General features: G+C 34.6%; 2 protein-coding genes across 17 annotated transcripts in view; both read right to left on the bottom strand.

Moving 5' to 3' along the window:
• The window catches only part of Nek10 (NIMA related kinase 10), a 210,725-nt gene extending 207,506 nt beyond the window's left edge, over positions 1 to 3,219 (bottom strand). For all 4 annotated transcript variants that reach the window (XM_015489627.2, XM_048794821.1, XM_048794822.1 and 1 more), the window contains exon 1: positions 1,789 to 3,219. The gene's annotated coding sequence lies outside the window, so the exon portion shown is untranslated. The remainder of the gene's footprint in view (positions 1 to 1,788) is intronic.
• A 146-nt stretch (positions 3,220 to 3,365) lies between these two features.
• The window catches only part of Slc4a7 (solute carrier family 4 member 7), a 95,618-nt gene continuing 83,774 nt past the window's right edge, over positions 3,366 to 15,209 (bottom strand). For 9 of the 13 annotated variants that reach the window (XM_048794820.1, XM_048794809.1, XM_048794810.1 and 6 more), the window contains 4 exons: positions 14,507 to 14,638; positions 12,061 to 12,158; positions 9,556 to 9,663; positions 3,366 to 7,459 (listed from right to left, as the gene is read on the bottom strand). In XM_048794820.1, coding sequence (XP_048650777.1) covers positions 7,378 to 7,459; positions 9,556 to 9,663; positions 12,061 to 12,158; positions 14,507 to 14,638 — 420 coding nt within the window. In that variant the 3' untranslated portion in view covers positions 3,366 to 7,377. The remainder of the gene's footprint in view (positions 7,460 to 9,555; positions 9,664 to 12,060; positions 12,159 to 14,506; positions 14,639 to 15,209) is intronic. The other 4 variants (XM_048794812.1, XM_048794813.1, XM_048794814.1 and 1 more) reach the window with 1 other exon arrangement.

Here is a 15,209-nt window from a genome sequence, read left to right as displayed (position 1 = left end):
GGAATTAGCACAAATTCCAATAAGGTACTATGCACCTGGTATAGATTATTCACATTTCATCTTTAAAACAATCCTATGAGGTAGGTGCTATGATTGGCCCATTGTACTCATGAAAAAGATGACTAGAAACTAAGTAACTTGTTATGGGCCACAGAGCTAATATACTGGAGCTAGGACTCAAACCATTGTAGTATTGACTCCAAAACACAGGTCTTGGAAAGCATACTGCACTGTCATTCTCTCTTTAATAATCTTATGGGATGTATGATGGAATCTTACAGCTACCATCACATATGGCATGAAACTGTAGACTGTGAATTGAAATAGTTTCCACCTACCAAGGGACTTGAAATTAGAGTAAAACCTATAAACAGAACATTCTTCTTTTGTAAGCAAAAGTTTCATTGGCCAGAAGTGATCCTGATTTTTCTGAAACTACCTGTCATGAGAAAACAACTCCTCGTTTTTTAGAGATTCATTCATTTAGTGACTATTTATGGAGTACCTGTCACTTGCCTGGTGATACAAGGATGGCAAGTAAGACAAACAGTTCTGCCTTCACAGACACGGCTCAAAGGAAGAAGCAGAAAAGTAATTAGGCGACACACAGAAAATGCTTGGGGAATGAGAGCAGTAGGGAGTCGGGGAAAAAAGCGCGGGGACTTGGGGGTCTGTTTCAGGCTGCTTGAATGACAGGTTAAAAAACTCGGCAGGAGAAAACATGGCATATTCTGGCAACAACCAAGCTAAAGGAAGGTCTGAGGACTAGATTTAGGGTAATGGGGAATAACTGCATGACTTCAAGCAGGGAAGGGAGACACCCTGATTTTTTTGTTTTGCTTTTTGGTGCTGGGGATTGAACCCTGGGCCTTGTGCATGCAAGGCAAGCACTCAACCAACTCAGCTATATCCTCAGCTCCTGATACCCTGATTTTTAAAATATCAGTCTAATGACGGGAAGAAAAATGAATTAGATAGGGACACACTAAAATCAGGGGAGACAGTTGTCAAATACTGTAACCAATGGATTAGTGGGATTTGTTAGGAAGAATGGAGATGCAGGAACTGATTCAACATCTATTAAGAAGGTATATCCTTCTTAATAAAAAAATTGAGAGAGATGTCGAAGAAGAAGCATTGTCACAGATGCTGCCCAGGATGTGGTTTTAGGGAACTGAGCAGATGATGGGGTCAAAGATAAGGAATCCCAGGGCAGTAGCAGGCTGGTGGGGGGTGGGCCGAGATGCCATGTAGGTTGGTGGAGCTAACTGGCAGTCGGATCTTGGAGTCTGGGGCATAGGAGAGCAGGCTAGGCTGGAGGCAGAGGCTTTCTAGTCATCAGCAGAGAGATGGTGCCTGAAAACACAGCAAGTGGAAGGGCTCACCCAGACTGAGCAAAAAAGCCCAGGGGCAAAGAGCAGCAGCATGTGAAGGGAAGGCAGAAAAGGAATGTTCATAAAGGAGATCAGACTGAGCTTCCAGAGGCATGGGAGCAGAGTGGAACAGACACACTCAGACTCCATTTAACCAGAGTAACTCCTTGATCCAACGTTGTGGATGGCTCTTTCTGCCCGTCCATCCGTCCAACACAAACCCATCTGCTTTGAGGAAACTGGCTATCGTGACTCCCCTTCCCAAGCCAGCCCGCATTCTCTTCCCCGCCCCCCCGTGGAGTGAAGCTGGCTCCCGAGGCTGCGGGCCGCTCAACCCGGACCTGAGTGACTCCCTGGAGACCCTGCTACAAACCGCACGCCGGCACAGCGGAGCACCTGCTCCCGCCCCACTCACCACGCGGGAGGGACGGTCCCTCCTTCAGGACAATCTCCAAACCGTCGTCATCTTTGATACTGCTGCTACCCGCTGCTTCGGGTCCCACCCTCCCCCTAGCTCTCTCCGGGTCCCCTCAACCTCTGGAGCACCTCAGCCCGCTGCACCGTTGGTTTTTCAATCAAATCCTCCTTCTTGCCACCAACCGGCGCTGGCTGAACCAATGCCGAGGCATCTTCCTCCACCTTGCCGAGCGCCTCAGCCAATCTGGAAGGGCCATGCTGCAACGTGCAGAGCGCCATAGCGACGGGTGACGCCTGCCAGAGTTGTCCTAGCAGCCAGAGAACGCTCAGGATCCAGCCCCAAGCTGCAGGCATAAGAGGTGGCAGGAATTGCTTAGCACTCTACTGCAGTCTTTGCCTGGACATTAAACAATCTATGAACAGGTCTCCCAATCTGTGCAGATTTTCCTAGACTTCTGATGCCTAATCTTTAGGAACTGAAATAAAATGGGTGGGAAAGAGCAATCTGGGGGTATTTCGGGAAATGCTGTGGACTCAAAATCAAATTGATTCTCTCCCAAAGCAAAGATCTAATTTGAAAAGGAAATCAATGCAACATGCTACTCATATGGCACAAAAACATTCTCAGTTGAGCATGCTGCATCTCGGGCAATGAGAAAATGGTGCTGTGAAAATAAATGACCTAGGATTCAAGAGGTCTTTATGTTACAACTACCACTAGTTCATCTTATGTCCTTGGGCAAGTCACTTCGCCATGTGATATCTACAGATTCTTAAAGAAAAATTCAACTGCATTAAATAAAGCAATAAAAGGATACAAACAGCATGGAGCTTTAAGTATCAAATTTATTGAGTGCTAAATTTTGTCCCAGATATATTCCAAGTTATTTCCTCATATTATTTCACCCACTCGTCATATCCTTTTTCATCCTAGAATTGTAAACAAATTGCCTGAAGAGCCCAAAGTGACAGAGCTAGTAAGTGATGGAGACAGTAGAACCTATGCTGTGACTGTCTAGAGTCCTGTCTTAACCGCAAGGATGCTCCCTTGACAATTTATTCAGGTATAGCCCTACCTCAACCCTACCTTAACATCCCTCAAAATGAACATTAAGTGTATCAGCACTTGACAAAATCTCCCAACCTTGATTTAAAATGAATATGGTGCACCCTTACCTAATATTTCTCTGATTTTAATAATAAGTGAACCCAAAGATACATCAGTACTTCAGGTTGTGTATTGTGAAAGTATTCTTATTAAAGAAAATAAAAAGAAAAACAAAAGGGAAAAATCCTATTTCAGGAACATAGAAAAGGGATGAAAGCCAAATCCAGGTGAATACACCAGAATTAAGCTTCAGGGGACATAAAACAATCAGGATTAATGCTGCTCTTCAAAAATGGATACACTATTTATTTCAGTGTCTTTTCTGATTCTGCTTTTTCTCTTCATCTAAAGTATACTGGGAGGTAAGAGGCAGAAACCCCTTATTTTCCTTCCTCTCCTACCCCATGTATCAAGCTGAGAAAGCTATGCCACTCTTGGAGTACAAAGTCAAGACAATAACCAACAACTAATTAAGTAGACTTTTATTGCTCTTTCAACTTCAGTAACATCTACAAAAAAATAGTTTTCTTCTAACAATTATGAAACAAATTTGAAAGGCAGGATCATTCACATTATAGACTTGGGTAGAGACTTGTACTTCATAAAAATGAAATATAACAGTTCTACAATTTAATGTTTAATTTACTTTAGATTTTATTATAAAAGAAAATATCACTGTAATTATAAAAGTCATAAAAATTGTTAACTGTACTGTGAAATTACACCAAGGTATCAAATATTACACAAATGAACAATAAAATTCAATTTTTAAATGTAGTAAACACTGGAAGATGCCCTCCCTCCTGCAAAAACAAAAACTTTGATAAAGCAACAAAAGCCACAGCACAAAAACCAATCAATGTGCAAAAAATTATGATTAAAAAAAAACTGGGGCTTAACAAGTACTCTAAATATGAGCTAATTAAACTTAATTTTAAAGATAATCTTTAGATGATTCCATTTCCAACTGTTTTCCTATAATTGACACTTATTTTACTTTCTAAAGTTGGAAAAGAGACTTTCCATTAAAATTGCCAAATCTTAAAATTTGAACACCACTTTAAACCTTGAATGTCTTTAAAGTCTTTTTAAATTTACTTTCTAAAAATAAATAATTGTTGGAATAAACAACAGGGCATTTCACATATTTGCACTGCATACGATAACAATGATGTGATCTACATAAATAAATTTAAAATATTGCTATTTAATATAAACATTTTGAATTACAATGTTATATCCATGGCTTACATATCCAAAATCTGAGCACTTTAAAAACAGGATTCACCAACTGTTGAGCACATTTACAGAACTCATGTACATGACATAATCCTCTAACTAGCAAGCTCTGGTGGTATACCTCAATTTCAGAGACCATTTTTCTTCTTACAGAATTTTGAACCTGCCTTTGTGAAAGGAAAAAGTTAGAAAGCTATTTTATTCACACAGAGTATGTGGAAGAAACAGAAATGTTTTTTGGATGTAGAAAACAAAAGTTATTAAGTCTGAGTGGTGAACAAATCTTTATAAATACATGCATTAGCACATAAAAATTATATCCTACATGTTTTACAGAAGACTTGGCAAATATGAACATTGGTACGCCACATCTTTAAACAACCTAAAAGATTTAAGATTGATAATATCACACACATACACACACAACACACTCACTCAATACACTTTTGAAAGACTGTGCTTCATTTCGACATACCTAGTATTATTAAAAAATATATAGAATCATCCTTTTATCATAAGGAAGTTTAGTTCATTGTTTTCTCAAAAGCTGCTATTTTAGATTGAAACAGCCATCAGAAGAAAGTAAATTTCAAATGGTCAACATCAGAATTTATTATAGTCTTTGTAAACAGACATCTATAAATAAATAAAAATATGGTGGAGAAAAGAATATCCTGAGGCGGCTCTATGGCCAGGGTATTCAGTAGCACTAAGCTCTATTCTGAAAATCAAGGCATCTAAGAAAGTGCAGGGCTGTTTATTTGAATTTATTTTGTAAATGGAATATGTACAGGTTTAACTATTTTGCACCTTGAGGTAAATCAGTACATAGCAATTACCACTGCTCATATACACCTATTTAAGGCAACATTTAAAAATCAATATATATAGTAAATTATATCTTTCACTGTCTTACAATGAATGCTATCCATGATTGTAATTTTCAAAAAGTGGAAGAAATACCATAACCACTTAAAACAAGCAGTCAATTACTTAAACATGAGTTTACCTTCGATCTTCAATGGAGGAGTAGTCGTATCATATCATTTTGCAAGTCAAGTAGTCAAAAGCAAGCAGAAACCAATAAGGAATCAGAAACACCTTAAAATATTTTGAACACAGAGAATTTTGCAAGTCATGGTTTTTCTGGCACTGGACAATTACTATACATAATTAAATAAAATCACAGAAACACTATATCCCAGGTAGTTTTCAGTTTAAATTTTAAAATCACTTCCTGTAAAATAAGTACAGTTGCTAACCCTTTGATGTCCAAACACAAGGAAATGATGTGAGGAAATCCTCTAGTTTAGATACATCAGGGTATTTTAAAAAATAGCAGCAGATACCGGGACTTTGGAAATGACTATGCTGCTATGAATGGAAAGGAACCACTGAAATGGAAGCTCATAACAATAATCAGCACCATGGGTAATACTCTCCATCAATTGCCAAGAGTCTAAAACTCTTTTTAGGCAGTACCAAATGATGCCATCTACAATTTCTAAAGAAAAAGCAGCTAGATTTCCAACATCTCATCTGAGGCAGAAGTTGAATCTATTATAAACTCTGACAAAACAGTCTCAGATGGGGAAATTACAATAGTTATTATTTAGTTCAGAATGGATCTAAACACCTCAGAATTGCTAAAATATCAGCTTTTGGCATTTCTCATGATCTTCTATAAGATCAATTACTCATATTTTTATACTTTCACTATAAATGAATAAAGGGAGCATTGGAATTACATTAAATTTTTCATCCTAATATTCATGTCACCATCTTCAGTATTTCTATGGCTTCTCAATATTTACTTGGATTTTGTAAATTATTCTCTTGCCAAATCAGTTTCACAACCCCATTCATCCAGTCCTACAGGCTTCACAAGAAAAACATTTATTTATTTTGTGTGGAGCTAAGAGTATATAAAAGACAGCTAAAACAACTTTCTAGAAGTTAAAAAGGCAGCTCAGAAAAACTAAGTAACAAACACTAACACAAAATAGGAAGAATGCCATCAATCTGAGCTATACATAAAATGTCTAATTTCCTTTTAAAATAGAAATATGGCAGTGCTTTATATCAAAGATGTAAAATCTGTCAACTGTTTTTAGATAATAAACATAAATGCAAGTGAGCACCAAGTATTTACATTAATGATTTACTCTCTATGTATTACCTTTTCAAATGTTTTTATAATATTTAAGTATCGTATCAATTAAAATAAATAAAATATTTTTAAATGAAATTGTGTTTAACCACCTATTAAATACAATCTATGCAATAGAAAGAATAACAGAAAGTAAAAGGTCAGCCTTAATAATTAATACTGATCACAAACCCATTCCAGAGAATTCTGACTCCTGATTATTTAATCATACTACTTATAAGCAAGAACTTGAACCTGATATAAACTAAACTACTTTAAGAGAGCAATGGTAAAGAAAATAATTTCTACAAAGGTAGCAAAATTTAATTACTGCAAACTGGTATTTTATAGTTTCTAAAATTCATGAAGTTACCAATGGTGCAGGTGCTATTACAAATCATTTGCAATTTTACTTGACTGTCAGAAAGGAACCCTAGATATTAAATTTTAAGCTTTAAAAAAAATTCCTAAAATATAAAGGTTAAAAACTATAGTTTCCTTTCTAGAAAGTTCCCGCTTGACCTCTATGGTCAAGAAAATTCCATCACTTGTGATACATGATGGACTCTACATAAATGAAATGCACGGAGAAGCCATGGCACAGTACTTTACCATAGCGTGGGCATACACCCTGTTCTTCCTATAAAGCACTAACAAAAGTGAAATAGTCTGAAAATTTTTAGAAACTCAAGTAAAAATTATAAATATATGGACTAAGTACGTATCACTTGAGGTTGATATGAATTGCTGCTGTGAACAAAGAGATTTAAGAAAAGCAGATTGAATGCATTTCCCCACGTCTTTCTATTGCGGAACAGAAAAACTTTCCCCCAACAGAATAAATATTTGAATAAGAACCATGTACCTCACTTCCAAGAGACCATTTCATTATTACACACAATATCCATGGTGCCTATTACAAACTTCAGATTCCACTTCAAAAAACCCAATGGTCATGCATAAATAGCATGACATACAATATTGTTATATATAGTGACATGACATACACACACACACACACACACACATACACACACACATTATATATAGAGATATGTATATATCTATATATAATTCCTGTTGGTTTAATTCTATAACGAAGTTTCAGCATCCATGTATTTCTTTGCCGGTTCATCTTCAAAATTTATTGTCACACTCACAGGTTTTTCTGGACTGTTTAAAACAAAGAATGAGAAAAAATGATTACTGAAAGAACAAAGACTGGATGTTGAAAACATCCAACAATAAGTATCTGTAGTAAACCTTTTGAGATGCTCATTAACACTACTAAATTTATGACTTCCTATTATAATTTTACTTTTTTTTAGTGTCAGTAAGTTTAATTTAAAAAGCACAGTAAAAATCCTCAAGTTTTTAAAAATTGCATGTTTTTGCTTGCAATTCATATTTTTCTTATAACTAAAGAGAAGTTATTTAAAGTGAGTCTGTATGTGACTACATTTGATTTATGTTTTACTTCATGTGTGAACACAGTTGTAGTACTGACATTTACTTCACTGACAAATCCAGCAATATATAAATCTTTGTTAATATAAGCATCAATTTCTTACAATAGGTAACAAATTGACAAAACTGTTGCCCCTAAATTTGGTTTACAAATACAAGACCAACACGCCTACTTATATGCATAAATATATGCTTTGTGTTTGTTTGTTTTGGGTACTGGGGATTAAACTCAGGGGTACTTAACCACTGAGCCACATCCCTAGCCTTTTTTTTATATTTTACTTAGAGACAGAATGTCTCTGAGTTGCTTAGGGCCTCTCTAAGTTGTTGAGGCTGGCTTTGAACTCATGATCCTCCTGCTTCAGCCTCCAGAGCTGGACGGAATTATAGGCATGTGCCACCATGCCTACTTGGCTTATGTGTTCAAGTTAACATCAAACGCTCTGAGACTCCACGTATATGGATTTAAATGATTGATTTTTATTCTAAGACAGGAATATCAGGATTCTGAAAAAAATTTTACTGAAAAGTACAGAAATACACTATGGGTTGCTGCCTTATTCAAAAAGTCTGAAGGAAAGGAGGGCTCCCAAAGATTTTTCTGTTAAATGACATAGCCAAGACATTCTTTATTTTCATGAAGGGAGGAGCAATCCAAATGAAAGGCAAAAGTATAAAAGATATGTTAATATTATTATAAGGCCTTTACGTTTATCATAAAAAAAATGCAATCTGGCCCAAAGGTGCTGACAGGATATAAAAATAAGTGTCAGTAAAAAGAATATGAGTTTGGGATGATCCAAAATGACAAAGAATTTAACTTTAAAACTTTACAAAAGAAAGAAACAGCTCAGCTTAGAAAGATAGGACTTGAGAAACAATGACTGAAAAGAAAGACATAAGATAGAGATAATTACAACAAAGGTTCTAAAGAGAATAGAGAAAGAATGAGAAAAAGCTAATTAATTTTTATCACAAGACAAGAGTTCAGAAAGATAGCAACTAACCAGAAATAGCTACACTGCTTGCATGCCTGGAAATGTTTTGATCTGAAGCCCAGGCAGAATATTCCAACACCCAACACAGCAAGTTATACAAGAGAGACTTTCTGAATATGAGTAGGACAACCTTGTAGGACAATGCCTCATTTCTCCAGAGACCTGAAGAATTCCTGAGGTCTCAGGCCTCCAAGTGAGAGCAAAAAGAGAAAAAAGTGTTCCATAACAAGAAACAACATCAAGGATTCTCTGAGTTTCAATACATGGTCCATTATGAAACTAAATGCTTTTATATCAATGAATTAATTTTCTTTCCAAATATCTTTAGGGAAAACATTTACCTCACCCAAAGAAATGATACACTTAAAAAAAAAAAAAAAAAAAAAAAAAAACCAGCAGAGCAAAACAAAATGAAATCGTTTTTCTTTATTCTTGGACCATCACAAAACATGACTCAGGTGGTATTCAATTGGAATGTTTAATCTCTTGTAATTATCTTTCTTTATATAGTTTTGACCTACATATTTTTCCATATTTTACTATAAAATAGCTCAAATTAATTTCAAATGATACAACTATAAATTTAAAAATGAAATTACAAAACACAATCATTATCTACATCTGATTATTGTCACAACAAAATGACGGATGAAAGCAAGAAGGGAGAGAAGTAAAAAGGAAAGAAGAGTGGTTTTGATAAGCAAGAATATAAATTAGGTTAAATGTAATGGTTTTACTGCATCAATATCAGCACGTTAAGTTGAAAACTGCCAAGTTTGAAAAGGCATAAATAATTATAACTACCTCGTGTTAGATCTGGTTACTTTGGCATTCTCAGTATTCATGGAAAGTGCCTTCCACTGTGCAGTTTTGGCCATTTCATCTGATATATTAACAACTGAGGGATCAACACTGAAGAACAAACACACTTTTCGGTTAGTATATGCAAAAGCATTAATACTGTCTTTCTTTTTTATCTATGTCATTATTTGCTTTCATCAACTTAAAATTGAGAAAATCCTTGCCATGCACTTAAACCAAGGCCTACAAAGATATCAGAATTTGGAGGTTCTATTACAAAGTTCCCATGGAGAATTACATCTTCCTTTATAATCAAAATGAAGAGTAAGATGAACTTGGCCTCACAATTTGATTTGGGGCATCAGTAGTACTCCTGCAATGATGCCCTGCAAACATCTTGGTCACAAGTAAATTATTGAAATAATATAAAAGGATATATTAATGTGCTTAGGAGTTAAAAAAAAAAAAACATAAAATCAATTAGAAAGCCTTTATAATTGGCACAAATTTTAATATCAAATAAATATTACAATATGTAAGGAAAATAATTTTTAAAAACCCTTGTTTTTCATAGCCTTTACAAATCATTAAAAAAAATATTAGAAAAGGTGACACTTCACAATTAAAAATAAACCTCTGAAAATATTTTGACAAAGAAAAACAACTTTATAAATATCACTTTTAGCTGGCATTTACATTTTTGTGTCAAAAGTGTTGTTTTATCAAATGTATCGAAAAAAGAATGCCCATTCATTATAAGGGACAAATGTAATCACATTCTATGGTTCTATGAGTTACTGCAAAAATGACTTCCCGACCCCAAATCCAATGATGATGATATCCATAAATAATTAATTTGAGGCTCAAGGGTATCAGCACAAGTAATATGAAAGTATCATGAATCGTGAAGTTATCAGAAATATATTTGCAAGTCCTTTTTTAATGAAAAGAAATGTTTCATGCAAAAAAAAAGCTAGAAATGCAAATGTGAAATTAGATCATGTTAAATTAACAATGTGATGGCAGCTGGGTTACAAAAATAATAAATAGTAGTCACTTAAAAGGTGTTATCTTTGTTTATACTTCAAATCAGAAAGTTGTTTCAAATTCAAGATTACAGAAAGTGTGACATGGTCACTGAGAAGTCTCTAGGAATGGCGGCTGTACTTTTTACCAAGACTTCTTTTTCAGAAGTACATAAAATTTAAGCGCCCAGTCACAATGGCAGAGCCATCCAATCTGAAACTTTTGCCTACGCTGAGCAAACAATTTATTCACTTGGTTGTGAATATCAAATAATGAAAGAAAGGAATTCCTGAAGAAGTTTCCTCCTTCAAGTAAGAACTTTCCCATTAGAAGAAATCAATCTTTTTCAATATAGCATACATTTTACTGAGCCTCAAAATAAAACTAAATGGAAAATTTTTTCTATAAATTTATTCTTATATATTTACATTGTTATATAAATTATTTTCATATTTTATAAGGCTTTAGGTTTTCCAAATGCTTTCATATATTATCTCATTTGATCTTCATGGCAAGTAATCCAGAACTATTTAAGATGTAAAACTCTGGCAAATAAACAGATTAGCCATTTCTTGGCATTCTCAAGGTTCAATTTTTAAGCAAAGCAGAATTATGGTTCATCACTTAAAAGACAAAAGGAAAAACTCAGATATCCATTCTTTTGGTTAAATATCAGACAGTTAAAAATAAAAAAAAAAATTTTGAAGCAGGCTAATCAACTGGTCAGAGAGAAACCAATGTGCATTCTAAAACTGAATTCTCTATAAATAGCTTATCAGAAATGGAATAGATATATGGGAAAAGGTATCAATGTGTACATATATACTATAGGTTTTTAATCTTTTAAAACTCCCCCCCCAAAAAAGTACAAGTTTGCATTTCCCAAACTCTGCATCTTTTGTCCTTAAATTTAAATAAAAAATGGTTCATCAAAATAAAAACTGATGAATTATACAAAAAAAATCTATTAATATGTTTTCCATAATATGAGCCCTCAGACCTTTGAAAACTAGAGAGTGCTATAGGGTCTCTAAACATAGGTATATCTGGAAGGTTACCATATGGATTACAATCGTTTTATTTTCCAGTGCACACTGACTCCATTCCTGATAAAGGGTAGAAAGGAAAAAGCAAAGCTACCAAGAAAATGGAAATAGTCTGAAACTCGTGTACTGATTTAAAATTTCACCAGGATAGAAAGAATAATAGAAGACAAGTAAAATATATTAGCTTGACATGAGCTTTCATGTAAGGCTCTGGTCCAAGTCCAGCTTTTTCTTCGTTTCTGCCTGTAACCTGGTTGGGCAAGGACCAAGAGATTTCCTTTTCAAACTACAGGAAGCTTCCCTTTAGTTGATAAGATACAGATTTTATCATCTTTTTAAAAACAGATATCACTACTTTAAAGAAGCACTACATGACTTACTCATGCACCTGACATGTGTATGTAATAACTTTTACAAAACAAAAGTTCCACCTCACCTGTATTTTAGGGCCTTGACTGGAATTTGCAGGAGACTTCCTCCTTCAAATGGAAGGTGCACAGTGTCGTCATCATCCTGAAGCATTCGTTCAGCTTCCTTAGAGCACACAAGAGGGGTTACTTCTCCCAGAATACTCCCAGAAGGGGCAGCTACTAAAGAATACCTTAAAGACTTGGAAACCCAAGCTGAAAACATTATTTAAATACATCAACTGTAACTAAAGACTTCATTTTATAATTATGAACACATACTTGTAGAATAAAGATTAATTTTAAACGGTATAACTTTCATTTCTGAAAGTGAATCACTAATACTATTTGAAAATCACTTTAACTACTTAAGTTTGAGTGCCAGCTATTATATGGTTACATGATGAGTTAAATTTTTGTGAAATCTCATGTCTCTTATCATATTATGAGGTGAATAAAGCCTCATTTGTATAAGGAAGGGTTTTTTAATCTCAGCAATACAGACATTTGAGGCCTAATAATAATAATATTTTTCTTATGGCAGGGGAGATAGGGGTGGGGAGATCTGTATCATATATTTTTCAGTCTCCTAGGCATCATCTACCCATTAGATGGCAGTTTGCAGCCCCTTCAGTTGTGACAACAGAGTATTACAAACACTGATAAATGTCTTCTGGAGGGGAAGCCATCCCAGGGTGGGAACCACATGCACAGCACACATGGCATCAAATTATGGCATGCTAATAATGGAGGCAGGGGATAAGGCAGCAGGAGAGACTGAAAAAGCATTTATATTCTTCTTCCTTACACAGAAACCCCACTTATTTGGAGGTGGCAATATGCCCTGATTTTTAAAATGAAACAAAGAACTCCTACATTTAACTTCCCAGTAACTCAATGGGGCCACATAGTATAAGTAGGACTTACTGAATGAAATTTTTGGAAAGATTCCTTCCTTAAAACACAATTCCAGGGTAAAGTCTCTACTTTGCCTCTGGTCTTTCCTTCTTCCTCCTGCCTCTAATGCTAACATGATAGCTAGAGTTTAGGAGCCATATTGACCCATGAAGAAAACCTGAGGATGGAAACTACATGATGAGGATGAGAGGAAAGTAACAAGGAATCCCTAATAACTGTGGAGCCATCACACTAGTTTGAGAGTTTTACGTGGGAGAATAAATCCTTGTTTTGTTTTATTTTCCCTATTTTGTGCCACTGGGCCTTATTCTAACTGAACAAAAGTAATAAACAGGCAATTTGACCTAAGTATTTTATAAATAAATTATATAACATTTGGGGAAAAAATCACTAAAAGTTAATACATACTTATATATATATAACTTTAAAGAAAATAACTCTTAATTTTAAAATTTTGGAGCCTCATTCAAAGTAATATCCTACTTATAATTCTTGTTGAAAAGTAAACAAAACCAGTAATTTTTCTAATTCTACTTAAGAAAGACTAACATTTAAAAAATGTATATCGGGCTGGGGATGTGGCTCAAGCGGTAGCGCGCTCGCCTGGCATGCGTGCGGCCCAGGTTCGATCCTCAGCACCACATATAAAGATGTTGTGTCCGCCAATAACTAAAAAAGAAATAAATGTTTAAAAAATTCTCTCTTAAAAAAAAAAAAATAAATAAAAAAATAAAAAAATAAAAAATGTATATCTTTCTTATCTTTGCTTCTCAAAATTCTAAAAGGGAAAACTGAGCAAGAAATTAGAATCAACAAAGCTATATGTTCTACATATACAGTCTCTACTTCTTTTTATTAAAGTGACGACCACATTAATAAAAAATAAAACTCAGATTATTAATATTTAAATCTTAGCATACAAATCAACTAGTGGTACATAATAGTACATAGATAAACCTTTAGCTGGATGTGATGGCATATGCCTATAATCCCAGCTACTTGGGAGGCTGGATCCCTTGAGCCCACAAGTTCTCAACCTGGATAACATAGCTGGGCACTACCTTAAACAAAAAAAGACTAAAACTTTATTAAAGTTTTTTAACAAAAAGATATTTGTTTAAATCCCCTTTGCTATGTCAGATTATTAAATGCCTTTAAACCTAAAATGTATGCTAAAAATAATACAGTTCATGTATTTAAGGTTAAATCAGATGATAGAGTGACATAGTATTATTTTCTGTTGTCTATGTTTCAATATTGCTAAAAATTCTAATTTTGCTTTTGTAAAATGCACACAGTATGTAACTTTTTAAAAGTATCCATATGTCAGAGCAATGAGGGGCAAGAGGGTGAAATGAGTAAGAGCTAGCATTTGGGACACATTACTTAACTTCTCCTGCCTCAGTTTCGTTATTTACAAAATGGGGATGATAACAGTCCCTACTTTATAAGGTTCTTATGAGGATTAAAGATGTTGATTCAAGTAAATAGAGCTCACTGTATGGTACAAAATATTAAAGAAGGGAATGACGTAAATCTATAATTATTGTTTTTTACCTCTTTTTCTTTTTTCTTTTTGTCATCTTCTTTCTTTTTCTTACTTTCTGGCATGAGATCATCAAGCCAACTAAGTTCTCTCTTTGTGAAACACAGGTCCATGAGCTTGCGTACAAACACCAATGCCAGAACCTTAAAAAAGTGGGGAGGAGAGAAAATAGTAACATATAATATGAATTATATAATTTAGAGAGGAAAGAAGTATTTAATAAATCTTCTAAATGACAAGAAATATATTTTGTTTAAGATTATTTCATACATTGTCTTATTGCAAAGAAACTGAGTCATACACACACACACACACACACACACACCTTTTTGAACTGTCTGCTCAAAATTTAAAAAGTACAAAGGAAGAAAAAAAATTGACATTCTCCTGAGTAAATCACTTGCACTCTGCATAGAACTTATAAAGGTTAGTAAGCATTGTGAATATCATAATAAAAAGATGATTTTTATGACTCTACATGATATTAAGTATTAAAAAAAAAACTCGCAGTACAGTGCAGCATGCCTGTAATCCCAAAGACTGAGGCCAAGGCAAGGGACTGCAAGTTCAATGTCAGCCTCTGCACCTTAGCAAGACCCTATATCAAAATAAAAATAAAAAGCAAAAAGGGCTGGGGATGAAGCTCAGTGGTAAAGTACCCTTGGGTTCCATCCCCAGTACAGAAGAATCAAAAAAAAAAAAAAAAAAAAACCC

The sequence above is a fragment of the Marmota marmota genome, unplaced genomic scaffold (assembly GCF_001458135.2).
Source record: "Marmota marmota marmota unplaced genomic scaffold, marMar, whole genome shotgun sequence".
Classification (NCBI taxonomy): Eukaryota; Metazoa; Chordata; class Mammalia; order Rodentia; family Sciuridae; genus Marmota; species Marmota marmota.
The sequence above is the reverse complement of the archived record's forward strand: the minus strand, read 5'-3'. Positions and strand labels throughout refer to the sequence as shown.